This window comes from Leptosomus discolor, chromosome 3, assembly GCF_034619465.1.
Source record: "Leptosomus discolor isolate bLepDis1 chromosome 3, bLepDis1.hap2, whole genome shotgun sequence".
Taxonomy (NCBI): domain Eukaryota; kingdom Metazoa; phylum Chordata; class Aves; order Leptosomiformes; family Leptosomidae; genus Leptosomus; species Leptosomus discolor.
The window spans coordinates 67,501,354-67,516,049 of NC_141393.1; the positions used below are offsets into that span (position 1 = coordinate 67,501,354).

The window sequence follows — 14,696 nt, forward strand, 5'->3', positions numbered from 1 at the left end:
ACTGCAGGCAGTGTGAATCATTCCCCATGAAAGCTATTGGCCATTAATTTCATTTCTAGAACAATAAATCAGCTTCACTCTCAGATTTTGCTCTCCAGAAGCACTGCAAACATGTCAAATAAATCAAAGGGCATTTCTCTAAGTGTAACTATTATTACTGGAGCGTGGGCCATTCCCTATGGCGTGGGAAATGAAGTGTGCCATATTAAGCCTGCTGTCGTTCCTGTGCAGTGTGGTGCTTGGCTTTGCTGGTAGGATGAGGCTGGGTTACTTTCTGATGGGGACAACATGTAGGACAACCACACGGCCACTCACAATCCAGCCACCTCCATCAGTGGTCATGTCACAGTAGACCTGCACCCGCTGGCTGAGGTCCCCGTTAATGGAGATGGTGTAGATGCCGCTCAGCGTGTCTCCATTCATCAGGTGCTGGGCGCAGTCCTGAGGATTAGCGAAAACGCGGCCGCCTGTGAAATTAAATAGAAAAAGCAAAATTTAAGCAGAGCGACATCCTTTCCACATGCCTTGGGCACCACTGATTATGCTCCGGGAAAAGTCTAACTTGGCTTTGGCGTCCCAAGGTATTCTGCAAGGCAGCAGGACTTCACACCTGCCAACAATATCAGAGGATTTATTGGAAAAAAAATGTGTGCATATATTAACTAATCTCCCATATGTCCTTTATTGGAAAGGTACATGGTAACATCACTATGAATAATGAGAGATGTGACTTCTTGGACCATCTTTCTGCACCATGTCTGAAATCCTGGGGCTTAAGCTGTCACCAGCATATTTAGACAGCTATGAAAATACCAAAACCTGTTCTCCTCTCAGGATTGCCAGCTCCAAACAAGGTTTATGACTTTACTGATTCTAGGGGGATTCTCCTGATCCATGCCCTTGGAAATGATGGTGGGCTTATGCTGGGCTGATTGTCACTTGCAGACTGAGCAGGAATTAGGCTGTGCAAGATGCTGGAGATGGGCAGCATGGGCCATGTGGCCGTGCTTCAGGTGTCCTCTAATGAAGAAATGTTGGGGGTCAGAGTTTAAGAGAGTCTTAACTACAAGATCTCAGCAGTATTGGGGTCTCAACTCTGGGTTAATTTTTTTTTTATCATTTAATGTAAAAGGGGGAAATAAATCTTTTTCTTTGTTGTTGGTGTATATGGATGATGGGATAAATGGGTGCAGAGCTGTTAACATGGATGTAGCTTTTGAGGGTGTCTTCGCTACACATTGAGAAGGTGTAAAGGACATGCTGTGCGTGTCTGTCACAACTGTGTGATACCCTGTAGGACCAGGGTACAGACCCTTGTCTGTGATTTCCCACTTGGGTGTATTCCCTCCACTGTTGTGACCTGAAGACTTGGAGGTCATCACTTTGTCCAAATGTTGAATATCCCCTACTTTTCTGTCTCCGTGGTCTGAAGCAGACGGCCTGGTGAGACAGTGTTTGTATTTTATAGTATCCAACAAAGAAAACTGCTTCAAAGACAACCACTCCAGACTCCCCTGAGCTCTGCGGAGATTACTTGTTTCTTAATTTATATTCATATCTTTAAGAGCCAAGGAGACCTTGAAAGACATTTCAAACCACTATAAATTATAAATACTGTATCTGTTTCTTCCTTTTGTCCCATCTGTATACAATTCCCCAAGAACCTTATGCAAACAAGAAACAAAGAGGCCACGCTATTAATATGTCAGAGGGAATGGAAGAACCCAAGGATGTGTACTGTGAGCAGAAGGAAGCCACTTTTCTTTTTTTTTTTTGTCTCCTTAAAGACAAGTCCTTATTCTCCACAAAGTGCCCTGATGCGCTGCCAGAGTAAATTGAACCCCAGACCCTGAGTCTTCGCTGAGGGATGTTGCCCATGGATTCTGTTGCCTCGGTGGTTGTTCCTGGATTCTTCTATCTCATCAATATGTGGTGTAAGTGGGGAGAAACTGGGGTCTTGCTGATATCTATCTTCATCTTAAAAGCAAATTAAAACTGTGTTCAGCTGCTGCATCAGCTAGCAATGGTGTCTCTAACACTGCTGAGGTCTGACATTTGTATTTAGTGGAAATGGTGTTCTCTTTGCCTGATGTGAGTGGGTTTCTGCTGTTTTATCCCAGCTGAGAAGCCAGGTCTGTGCAGTTTCATTCCTGACTCCTGAACAGCCTCAAATACCGCACGCATTTTTCCATCACCTGCCTGAATTGCACTGGCTTTATGTGCCTGCGTAAGAAGAAAGAATAACAGGAAATCCTGATCTGTAGATGCATTAGAGAAGAGTATTTTCTTTTTTTGTTGATGTAAATAGTTTCTATTATCTCTTAAAAGCAGGTGAAGGGACCTTTGCATGTAACCATGATGGGGAAGTTTATCCACGGCAGATTCAAAGAAAACTCTCCTAACCAAACTGGCAGCACAGATAGGAAGAATTTTGGTGGACATCATCTTCAGGCTTCATAGTGCTCTTGAAGCCCAGGAGAAATGTAATTGGATTCAGCCCTGAATAAAATGCACTCTGTTAAGTGCCTTGGCCTAGGAAGGCTTTTCAAAGAGGGTGAGGAATTATATGCTTTGCACAGTTTCTAATGTGAATGATTGTAATGGGTGGGGGCAATGGTGACATTTTCATGCCAGCTTCACTTGTGCCAGTGTAAGCACTCTGTCTGTGGGGGTTACAGTGGCTGTGGATGCCCACTGTTTGACTGCCAAAGTAAACCATTCCTGTTGCCTTAGTGAATTGTGACTTCTCTAGAATTAAAGGGCAAAGGAATAATGCAATTAGATAAATCGGCGGGACCACAGTCCTGTGGACATGCTGACTTTGCTGTCTGTGACACCACTGATGGTGGTGGAGATGCAGCTGCTTGATATTTGTGAGAGATTGGACCATGTCTACAGCATGAAGAGACCAGATGGGTCTCTTCCCACTCACTCCAAGACCATACCTGTTGACACGTGTTGTTGAGCTTTGTGGGGTTTTTCCTCTATTCATGTGTTTGAGGAGGAGCAAGGGCAAGGCAAAGGGTCTGGTAGATGGTTCCTGGTCTGAAGCTCAGATCTCCTTGCCCTAGGCTGGGACTTATGTTTGTATTATAGATCCTTCAGCCATTAACTTTTCATAGCAAAGCAGCACTGTTGGTCATGGCAATGAGTGTACCCCTCTGTGGATTGTGGTGAAACACCACCTGAGGAGGGAAAGCCCATAAAAGCAGTCCATGTCTACCAGCACAGTATGTGGGCTAAGCCCCACCTGGCTGAGCAGATGCAATGCGAGTCCTCACCTGTGGTGAAGGTGGTGGAGATGAAGCCGCTTCGCATGGTGTTTTGGGCTGCTTGCAGGCGCACAGTGTACTCTGTGGTCTCAGAAAGCCCCTCCAGGCGGATCCATGTGTCCTCAGCATCCACAATCAGCTCCTGTACATGGGTCCCAGAAGGAGGTAGACACCAAGAGCAACAGATGAGAAAAGCGATGGGGAGCCTAAAGAGCAAGTGAGGAGGGAAGGGAAGCGACAAACTACTGCAGCCCTTAGCCTGATTGGTGAGGAGCATTGCATGGCTGCTTACATCCCTGGACTAAGTCAATGTGAGGTCAGTGAATACATTAAAACTTTTGGGATGGTTTGGGTGGGAGAAAGCTAGCTGGTTTGGACACAGGAAATTTAAATATTTGCAGTCTGTGTGCTCTGTTTACCGACTCTGTTGGGATCTGCATGCCTTCAATATGGGGCATGAGTGATTGCCCAAGCATCACAAGGAGTAGAGCTGTCCAAACCTGGTTATCAGCCAGTTTTGACTCTGTCAGTTCCTGTCACATTAATTTTTCTGGTCATCAGCCAATACCACATAGTGTTATATCGTACCGCTTCTGCAAAGCTATTATCCTCTGGCTGCTGCAAGCCAGTCACACCAGCAAAGGAAATGAGACTATTTGTGGTGACGTATTTCTGATAGTGTTTGTAGCAGCTCTTCCAGACATGCAGATATGGACACATTCATTAAATAGTCAAATATATTGTATTGCGGGATTAATTAGCTGTCTGTAGATATCTTCTGTTTTGCAAGAAGGATAAATGGCATTTTTAGCATCTCTGTTTGTGGGATTATTTTCTCCTGCCTCAGCTTGCTTGTGTTTCATAAGTTGTGAATTTCTCCTGTTCCTCCAAACTTTCCAGGTATGCCCTCTTTGCCCAGACCTGCAGGTGTGCATAAAGATTTTGCCTTAGGCATTCTGTTCGTGCTTTTTCCAGTTATTTATCTAAAGTATTGCTTATGCAGAAATTAGCGTCTACCCTTCTAGTCTCTCTCTGACCTAATGAGCACCATTCTTTTGCTTTGTTGGGTTTCTCCTGCTCATTTCTCCACGGTCATGTTATTCCCTGACTTAATAAGCCTCTTTCTTTGTGAGGACTCACTTACCTTCCGGCTGCCGTCCGTGGATCTGTAGGTCATAATGTAGTTCTCGATCTGTCCCACAGGAGGCACCCAGGAGAGCAGGGCGCTTCGTCGAGTGACTTCACTGGCCGTCAGATTTGTTGGAGGATCCAAAACTGCAAGGGTGGAAAGGGACCCAGGGAAGTCCAAGTTCTCATACATGACCACCCCAGCCCCACTTCCCAATTCAGTGCACTGGGATTCAACCTTGCAACCCTGAGCCACAGTCCAAAGTCCCTCCTCGCCCTCAGTTTCCAGACTTCGTCACCATCCCCAGCCTTGAACAGAGCTCTGCAAACCCTCTAAAAGTTCTCCTCTACCTGCATGCTCTCTGAAGGGTAACAGCTCTAAACTTCATGTGCTACGGGGCCTGTCAAGCTTTTTATAAGCAAAATAGGTTGTAGTGCTCTTCTGGACTATGGCCTTGGGCAAGAAAAAGACCTGATCAAGGGTCTTCTCGGGAAGCCACATCCAGGGAAAATCAAAGAAAGGGGTGGGTGGATGTTGAAAGAGTGAAAATGATGTTTGAAGCTTGTGTGATTAAAATTCTGTTCTTGTGTTATGCCCAACACCATTATTTGGGTGTCCTTTTAGCACATGGCTACTTCTACACACACATGTATGTGACAAGAGCTTTGTATCAGTCTTGCTGTCTGTTTTTCCTGCGGTGGATGTATGGCTAAGGGCATGTAACAGGCAGTGGGGGAGGTAACTGTACATACGAGTTGTGAAGTTGGTGCTAATGATCTGGCTGGTGAGAGGCCCATTGGTGGCATACATAGAGACTATGTAGGTGGTACTGGGCAGGAGGCTGGTCAGCTGGTACTCCTGGTTGACTCCATCCACAAGAATTGTTTCTCCTGCAACTGTAAGCCAAAAGAAATGAGTTAGGGTAGATGTTCAAGGTAGTGCTCCAAAATGCATCTATGGATATGACCTCATGAACAAAAGCACTCATATTGCTGAAACAACATGAGCTACTGTGCAGCAGTTGAGCTGTAGTGGTGGTGTTCGGTCTGAAGGATGGTCTTATTTTTCCCACAGTCCCTGTATTGGCCTGATACTTTCCCTTCAGCAGTGGGTTTTGTTGAGTTTGCCACACACCAAGTTTCTGTGGGATGGGTACTTGCTTGCCCTGGGGTGCTGCTGGTGGGACAGTTAGCAAAGCAGGAGGATCTCAGTTCCTCCTGTGTGGACTGCCATGCTCTGAGGCTTGGTGGGGGGCAGTGGAAAGCACATGCCATGGGACCTGCACAGGAAGAGCTGGTATCTGGGGATGGGGTACAGCCCGCCACCCACCAGCTGCTGCCCTCCTGAAGCAAGGGCTCCTTCCTTGCTCCCTCCATGGAGGGCACCCACTGAGCCCTGGGCTTTGGGGTGGAGGTGAGCTGAAACAGAGCCGCAGCATACCTGCGTGGCGGGTGAGGATGAGGGTGTAGCTTTCCACCTCCGACAGTGGTGGGTTCCACTGCAGCAGCGCCTCGGTGGGGGTGATGTTGGTGGCCGTGACCCCCAAGGGGGCATCCATAGCTGCATAGGGGACAGATTCAGAGAGTCAAAGGCATTAAGAGACTGGGCTGTGAACTGGAAGGGCTTCTTGTGGACCATTGCTCATGGTCCTGCCTTGCTCCCCAGGCATATATAGAGGAGCTATTGCTGCCCTAGCTGGAAAGCAGAGATGTCATAGCTTTGCTACTCTGCTACTTGGGCTGCTCTTCTACTGTTTTCCTCATGCACAGCCTGGGATGTTATGGATTTTTTTAGGTTTTGAGAAGTCTGGGGACAGCAGATGCTGTTTGTGTCAGGTCTTCCCCAGGAATTATTTCTGGAAGTCTGTACTCACTTTAGGAATGGTTGTCATGGTTGCTCAACATCATTTCTCTGGCTTCGCCATGCCTGGTACACAGATTTATCACTACCCCCCACGACTACCCATGCATAATCGGGAAAGGCTTTTCTTAGACATAATTCAGAAGTCCACATTGGGCCCTTGTGAGCTTCACCTATCATCTTGAGCTTGCATCAGCCCAGTGTGAGGTCCAGCTTGCTCTCAGCTGCCTGATTGGTAGCGCAAGCGAGGGCTGCCAGCCCTGCCCAGGGCTCGACCTGGCACTGCTTGATTGCTACCTGCCCACCAGGAGCTCCTTCTCACCTGTGTGCACAGTGATGGAGGCCACCTCGCTCTCCTCCCGGCCCCGCACGCTCTTCACCCCGATCTCGTACTTGGTGGCAGGCTGCAGGTGACGGAGGGCATACTCGGTGGCGTCGCTGACGATGGAAGTGCTGTCTGTCCTCCCTGCAGGGATGGAGCCAAGAGCTTTGGCATCATGGCTGGCCCTATCCCTGGGGTACATGAAGTGCTCGGGAGGAGAGGGAAATGTCACAAGCCCTCTCCAGGGCTGACACTGGGGGAAACTGGTTTTGTGCCTGCAGGTGCACACCTCTATGCCCATCACTCTGCTGCCTTGACCTTTTAAGCATCATAGGCAAAACTTGGGCCAAGGGAGATCAGCAGGGGGAAGCAGGTGAGGGAGGTGGGATTTCAGTATCGGGCCCTGAATTAACCATCCTTGGGGAGGGCACACTGCAGGGGGGCACTTGGCTGCAGTGGTCCCTTCCCATCCTCATCCCAGACACTCCATCCGCGGTCCCTGCAGCCTCTTGGTCCATCCCAGCTATCGGTGGCTTTGCCCAGGGCACCAGGGTATTTCCTGGGGTGAAAATGTCTTGCTCACACCAGCAGAGGGAGGGAGAGCTGGCAGCTGTGAGCTCAGGGTATGAGCAAGAGTAGTCTAACCCATTACCTTCGGCGGTGCGGTAGAATATTCTATAGTGGTCAAAGGCAGCAATGGGCGGGCTCCAGTAGACCATCATGGACTCCTGGGTGATGTTGCCCACCCTGAGATCCTTCGGCGCATCGATCCCTGGTGAGATGGAGCAGAAAGCAAAGCTGTGGGAGACAGGTCCGCTCGCTGTCCCCCTGCCTACCCTCTTGGCTGGGTCCCATGCCTGGTGGGGGGGGTTCTGTGGTACCTGTTGTGATGGAGCCCACAACAGGCTCAGAGCTGATGGTGCCATGCACAGCCACAAGTGACACCAGGTACTCGGTGGCAGGCTGCAAGCCCATCAGGCTGGCATGCCTGCGGGTGCCATCAAGTGTGACCTGCTGTGTCTCCTCCTCATCCCGGGGGCTGTAGGTGAGGATGAGACGGTCTGCTGGTGGGGATGGGTCGCTCCATGTGACATTCACACTGGAGGATGTCAGCTGGGAGAAGTGGAGCTGTGTGATGGGTCGTACCCCTGCAAGATGGAGAGGGGAGATGCAACTTCAACTATATGCAGATCCTGGCCTCTGCATTTATTCCCAGCACTTGTATGGGAAATACCCAAGACAGGTGGCAATGCTAGAACTCTGGGCTCCAGATTGATCTGAAACCGCTGGGATCAAGAGACAGAACTGGGAGGGGAAAAATGGTGCTTTTCTCAGCTTTTCCTGCAAACACCCTCCATCCTAGACCCATATGGTGGGTGATGGGGCTGTCCCACTACAGATGGTATATGTTGTGTGGGCTTCTCGACTGCAGGCTTTTGACACACAGATTCTTGTGAGGTCCCTCAAGGATTCATTTCTCCTTCTTATGGACATGCAGGCCACCCTGTCCACAGAAGACAGCATATCTGTTCTCCCAACACTGCCTTGTCCTTATGGGAGCCTCCAGCCAAACAAGTGTGCTCAGTGCTGCTGGTGAAGGGTACAGTGCCCCCACACTGGTAGGGCCACCCTCCTTCTGAGGTCAACGGACCTGCTCCCACGTGGATGCGTTGCCTCTAGCTGTCATCCCCATCACCATCTCAAGAGTTTCAGCACTGGAGAAGCGGTGGGCTAGTGGACATGTCAATATGGGGTAGTGGTGGGCTAGCGGACATGCCGACATGGGGTAGTGGTCTGTCTCCTTGGCCCCATCCCAACTTGTCTTTCTCTACCTGTGAAGGCATCCACGGTGGCCTCCAGGCTCTGCTGACGTCCCCTCTCGGCAATGATGGAGATGGTGTACTCGGTCCCAGGCTCCAGCTCCAAGAGTGTGAGCTGTGACTCGTCCCGGGGCACTGTCACTTCAGAGGCCATCCCTGAGGCAGGGGTGAAGGTGATGCGGTAGTGGTCTATGGGACCCGTGGCTTTGGTCCAGGCTAGCGAGATGGACGTCTCTGTGGAGGCAGTCACCAGGAGGTCCCGGGGGCTGTCAAGCTCTGTGAGAGAGGGTTGGTGCAGACCTTTGTCCCCATGCATGGACTGTCCCATGGGGACATCTGAGACATAGGAGCCAGCTGTGCTTGGAGCACACAAGGGGGCCAAACTCACCGGTCCTGGCGTTCATGGTTGCTGGCACGCTCTGTTGGTTGTCCATCACAGCGGAAATCCCAATGCCGTACTCTGTCCCTGGCACTAGATCTGCCAGGGGGTGCAAAGGACATGAAGGGGTGTGAGAGCAGTGCCTGGCTAGGTGGCTTTGGGGTGTAACCCCCTCACCTCCCACAGCAAGGGATGGAGGGGACCCTTCTGAGCATCTCTGGGGTGAGCAGCCCTCCTACAGGTCAGCAGTTCCTCCGTGTGATGCAGAAGAGCTGAGCCTTTTTAAAAAGCACCGTGGATGCCTTTGGACAGGGAATTTGGATTATTCTAGCTCAGAAATAAGCAATTTTTAAAAGTTATGGCTGAGGTCTGCTGTAATTGCTGGCATACAGATAGAAATCGTGTGTGCGTATGTGAGCTGAGAAGGGAACGATAAAGTAGCTATGTTTGTTTCCAAAGTGATTCAACGTCAAATATTGTCACAGGGCTGGTGTCTTGAAGAGAAGTAAATTATACAAAGTAAATGAAATATACATTAATTAGGAAAGGCATAGACTTTCTGGGAACCCAATCAAGTGCTGCTCCTTGGGATAGATGTATCCTGCAGTGCCTCTCTCAAGGGACATGGGAATCAAACTCCTGTACTTTGCACCTCTTGCTGATCTCTGTTTTATCTCCATGGGACCTCTCCTGCCTCTGCCTGTCGCTTCTGCTTGGCCGCTGGCAGCTTTATTCTCCTCCTCCTGGTGCTTCATGATCCTTCCCACGGGGTTAGAGAAAGCCATAAACCCTCCAGCCCCACCTCACCTTGCCTTGCCCAGGGGCAGCATTCCCTGAAGCCACTAAAACCTTGCTCAAGAGGCCAGGAGGGAGGGAAACCCCTCTCTGCTGCTCCTCTCCTCTTGCTGTGGTGCAGTATTGGTGCCAGGGGTTGCAGGGGTGGGGAATGGACCCCCTTTGCCCCTGCCCAATAAGTGTCAGAAGTATCCTCAAAAGGAGGAGAGCCTGGGAGAAAGGGGGAGGAGAAGGAAGATATGAGCAGAAGCATATAAACGATGCCTTTTCTCTCCCAGCTCATTTGGGTAGAGCAAAATTACAGGTATTTCTGTGCAAATGCTGATTTTGAAGAGAGACATATGGGGCAGGGCATGGCTTGCCATGTTTTTAAGCTTAAATCTTTGATAAGCTCTGCTCAGTGCTGTTCCTCACTGCTTTTCCTGAAGACAGATGAAGGTGGCTGAAGGAATCACTTGTTGCTTTCACATCGTGGATCCCACTAAGTCCCGGGTGGCTGGAAAGCCACCTCAACAGGCTTTGCACCATGTGCAAGAAGACTTTGGAGGACAGGACTACCACGTGCGTAACGGAGCTATGGGAGAGGCTCATGTACCATCCATGCTATGGCTATCCTGGCTCTTTTTTTTGCCATCAGAATGTTTTTTGGGCTATGATTATATTTTTTAAGAAGTTTGTTTATTGCATAGTACCCTGGGAACTAGAAGCAATGCACTTAGGTGGTGATGGAGGCACTACATAAAAATCGCTCACTATCAACTTGAGCTTTGCATCTCTGGAGCTTGCTCCACGGGGTTTTGTTGTAGCCCTGCCTGAGTCTGGCAGAGTCTTGGCAGCTTTTTTTGCTTTTATTGGGAAAAACAAGAGCCTTCAGGCTGCCACATCCTCAGAGGCAAGCTTGGGCTCTGCCATGAGTGTCATCACAGTTTGGGTCACTGGGGTAGTATGATCCATCTCTGCTCCAGGGAGGGGAATTTGGCCCATTTTTAACGCTCTTTCTCAGCTAGAAAGGCAGTAAATATCCTAGAGGAAAGCTAGCAGGTGACCAGCACTGTGTCTCTGGTCTCATCCTGCTTCTCCATGTGTGTCCTCATCATGAATGTAGCAGAAACTATCCCTAACATTTTCTTTTTTCTGCATACCATTTTTCAAGCTAACTGCTCTAATTGCTTTCCTGCCCTCCAGCCTTTCTTGTGACTTGGTGCTGCTGTGCCTGTAACTTTGCATTTGACTTTTCCACTGAACTTACTTACTCCTATAGTTCCATATGGCAGAGATGCCTGCGCCCTCTTCTGTCTGGGGAGGTCCCAGGAGGGCAAAGAGAGTCAACATGGAAGAACCTGGTGTCCTGCCATACTGAAGAACTTCAAGCTGAATGAGTGATCTTTTTTGTATATGCATGTCAGTCTTTTCTTTGCTTAAAAAACATGCCAATGGAGCTGCAAATCTGGCAGGCAAGCAGTTGTAGTTGAAAAAAAAGGAAACCAGATGTCACACGGTGCTTTGCTGTATTGCTGCAAAAGGTGTTTGGGACTTTCCGGGCAGTGGGAGGCGGGTGAAGTTTGCAGCCCCTAGTTGCACCCCCTGTGCTGGCCTGAATAATGCACCGCTTGAAGGACTTCTCAAAAATAACAACTCTGGATTTGGATCTGCTTTGTGCCCAATTTGGAAAATGGCAAAAAACCCAGGCAGCCTGGCTCCCTATCACTGCCTACAGGGCATCTGCACCTGTGGCCTTTTCCCAGCAAAGAAAAAAAAAGGAAAGGCAAAATAATATTTTCCTCTAGATCAGCCTAAAAAGGCTTCCTCTCCCCATTTCTCACTTTGCTCTTTGCCAGCTCTATTTGGCATCTGGGCAGACCCTTGCTGGAGGTGCATCACTTGGAGGTGCGTAGCTCAGCTCGTGGATAAGTAGTGCCCAAATCCAGACCCACAGAGGTGAAAATGAGCTTCATCCCAAGGAAAACCATCTCTCTGGTAACTAATAAACTCCAAAACGGCCTCAAATATGTGTCATCATAAGGGCAACTGAACATCGGTGCCGATTTGGGCTCTCCATTGCCCTGCCTGCTTGAGAGGATGGGCCAGGGGCAAGGGGAGAAGGACACGTTGGTGCACGCATACCTGCAAGGGTGGCCCGGGTGGTGGGACCGGTGTCACGTGGCACCAGGACTTCATGGTAGTGCTCCCCAGCCAGGGTGCTGTAGACCACCCTGTAGCTCTGTGCCTCAGCCTCGCTGTTGTCCCAGGCGAGTTCGAGGCTGGTGGGCGTCCGCGAGCCCACCCTCAGGTTCTTGGGGGCATCAATCTCTGTGCAACACAAGGGAGAGAGGCACCATCTCACTACTGGGCACCGGGAATGCACCCAGTAGCCTTGGCATGGCTAAATGGCAGTGGAGGAGTACCCGGGTGTGATGTCCGCGAGGTCCCATTTGCAGTCTCTCCGCCCTGGGGTGTGTCCCCACAGAAAGGGCTGAGATGTCTGCTCTCACCTCCTACTCAGCACAGACCAGGAGATGCCACCCATGAGGCTGACATAAGTGCTGCAGCATTCACAGCATCCCTCAGCATGTCGCTTCAGGAGCTAATTGCATGTTATTTGAAAAAGAAAAGAATTTTCCCCCTGTGTTAGAGTAAGGGAAAATGAGGCAGCATGCGTAAGAGAAAAAGGGCTCTGTGGCAGTCATGCATTGGCCTGAAATGCTCTTAGAAGAACCTTGAACATCTTTACAGGCTCATTCACACTCAGACATTGCCCAAAGGTTTTGTTTATTAACTGCTGAGGCTGTGCACTGAATCTGCTCTGGTTTGCATGATAAACCTCTCTAGTGAGTGATGGGTTGGTGCTAGGCAGGGGCTGGGCGCCAGCAGATGGTGGGTAATTACTACTCCTTGATAGATCTGAGTTTAGGGGGAATTTTTTATGTTGCCTTTTAGAAATAAAGCAAGGAAGGCCAACACAGCAAATCAGTCGGGGTGAACATCTTGTCCAAAATATTTATCTATAGAGATATATACACACACAATTCACACACCACAGTTATTATAGTAGGAGCCTAGTATTCACCAGTAACGTACATGACAAGTAATTTATATACCTTAAACCAGCACTGAAATACACGCTTTACCTCCTCCTTTATGGCATGGTAAATTAAACCTGTTAGCTATCTGCAGGCTTAACATTAATTAAAGTTTTACCGACCAGTTAGGGTATTCAGAGAAGATATAAAATAAGATAACCATGTTTCTGACTGGGCTGCTTTCAGCTGCTGATTCCTTGGGCAAGGCATTTGAATGGGAGCAAGCATCGCCTTGAATTCAGACCCGTGCTTGCTGTTTTGGTACTTTCGAGAATTGCATGTTGACCTATGGGTGCTATTAAGGGCATAAACTGCTGGGGGTTTAAATTTTAGCTGTGGGTTCAAGCTAAGCTGTGGGTCTGAACGGGCACTGAAGCTGGTGGTGACACAGGCAGCAGTAGGTTCAGCCTTGGTGCTGCAGCAGGACATGGCCAAGGTGGGGTTTGCTCAGGGAACTGTCATTTAAATGTGGGGGTTTGAGTCATCTGCCTGGTCACTGGTATCTGTGATCACCTGGGCTGTCCTGGGGACCATGTGAGCATCCCTGTGGGGCACAGGACATGAAGAAGACCTGTTGCACTGGAGGTTTAGAGACTAAGCAGAAATATAGGCACTAGTGAAGGGGAGTCAGAGGGTAGTTTTAGGGTGTGTGTTTTAGTGTGAGCTGAATCATTTGCTCTGCCTTGCTCTGCACCAGGGTTGCGATGGGATGCAAGGCACCTGCATTCAGGCATCTCCTTCAGACCTGCACCTTAACCACTGTGTTCTCATTGCACTGATTCCTCCCAGTACACCAGATTAAACCCCAGCTCACTCATGCTGGGGGAAAACCAGGTACCACTAAATCCCAGATGCGAAAAACCTTCCATTCGGCTCCGGATATGCAAAACCTCATGCTTGTTGCAGGACAGCCCACCTGCAGATTGCAGCAAGCCCTCTGCCCATGCTTGCTGGAGGCCTAAAAATTCATTCCGGTTCTCCCAGCAAAGCCAGCTAGCTACCTGTGGTGAACTGGGTGAGGGCTGGCCGGCTCTCGTTGGCACCCCGGAGGGCGCTGACAGCAAGGTGGTAGCGGGCGCCAGGGCGCAGGGCCTGCAGGGAGTACTGGCTGAGGGGGGGCTGCAGGCGGAAGGTGGTCCTTCCGCCCTCCCCATCTGCCAGCCCGTACTTCAGCAGGATGGCGTCCACCTTGGCACGTGGCGGTGTCCACTCCACGAAAGCCACTGTGTCGGAGACGTCGCGCACCAGGATCTGTGTCGGGCCGTCGATGACTGCAGAGGAGGGGGGGAAACGGGCACCTGTTATTTTGGGAGAGTTGGATAGGGAAAGATGGCAACTTTTGGGACACCAAGCTTCAGATATGCTTCAACCTGACCTTCAGAGTGGCCTGAATTAGCAGTTGGGTACAAGGCAGAAAGGTGGCACAGGCAAGAGACACGACCCCCCACCCCAAGGTACTCAGGTGTTTTGGTCTTGGTAGGTTCCCAGTTCCTTGTCCCAGTCTCCTGGCTCTTTCCTAAACCCTCTCCACTGATGTCTCTCCCAACCCGTGGACACCAGAGCAGGACCCAGCAGCTCTCCTATCAATGCCCATTACATTTATATGGCAACTCATGCCCTTCTCTTGAGTTGGTTATCGGCAACAATTCCTCCCTGGCTTTTTCAGGTGGCATCTCCCAGGATAAAATCTTCTATGTCTAACTGTGGTCTACTTTGCTCCTAGATTACTGCTTGTACTTCACAATGCATTGAAAAAAGTATAGCTTTCCTTTGTGTCCAGCTCTTTGAACCATTCAAACTGCTTTTATTGATGATATCCTTCCACTCAATTTACTGTTTTCTGAGCCTTTCCATCACTGGCAAAATGTGTCAGCAATGATATTAAGTCTTTTGAAAGGCGTTGACAATGTGTTAAATAACGTGGGGCCAAGGACTGATCCAAGCAATGAGAACCGAGGAATGTCTCTAGAAATGTTCGTGCTTTGGTGCCAGTTCCTGGTTAAGCTGAGGGATCAGCTTGTAAAGCTGTTGATGTCTTA

At 49.6% G+C, this 14,696-nt stretch overlaps 1 protein-coding gene across 2 annotated transcripts in view; it reads right to left on the reverse strand.

Moving 5' to 3' along the window:
• The window catches only part of TNR (tenascin R), a 29,334-nt gene that overhangs the window by 4,619 nt on the left and 10,019 nt on the right, over positions 1–14,696 (reverse strand). Inside the window, exons 6-17 of one of the 2 annotated variants that reach the window (XM_086462367.1) lie at positions 13,659–13,928; positions 11,702–11,887; positions 8,792–8,881; positions 8,416–8,679; positions 7,465–7,731; positions 7,236–7,355; positions 6,584–6,727; positions 5,842–5,961; positions 5,154–5,297; positions 4,417–4,547; positions 3,282–3,414; positions 316–467 (exon numbers count right to left, since the gene is read on the reverse strand). In XM_086462367.1, the coding sequence (XP_086318493.1) occupies positions 316–467; positions 3,282–3,414; positions 4,417–4,547; positions 5,154–5,297; positions 5,842–5,961; positions 6,584–6,727; positions 7,236–7,355; positions 7,465–7,731; positions 8,416–8,679; positions 8,792–8,881; positions 11,702–11,887; positions 13,659–13,928 (2,021 nt within the window). The remainder of the gene's footprint in view (positions 1–315; positions 468–3,281; positions 3,415–4,416; positions 4,548–5,153; positions 5,298–5,841; positions 5,962–6,583; positions 6,728–7,235; positions 7,356–7,464; positions 7,732–8,415; positions 8,680–8,791; positions 8,882–11,701; positions 11,888–13,658; positions 13,929–14,696) is intronic. The other variant, XM_086462368.1, reaches the window with a different exon arrangement.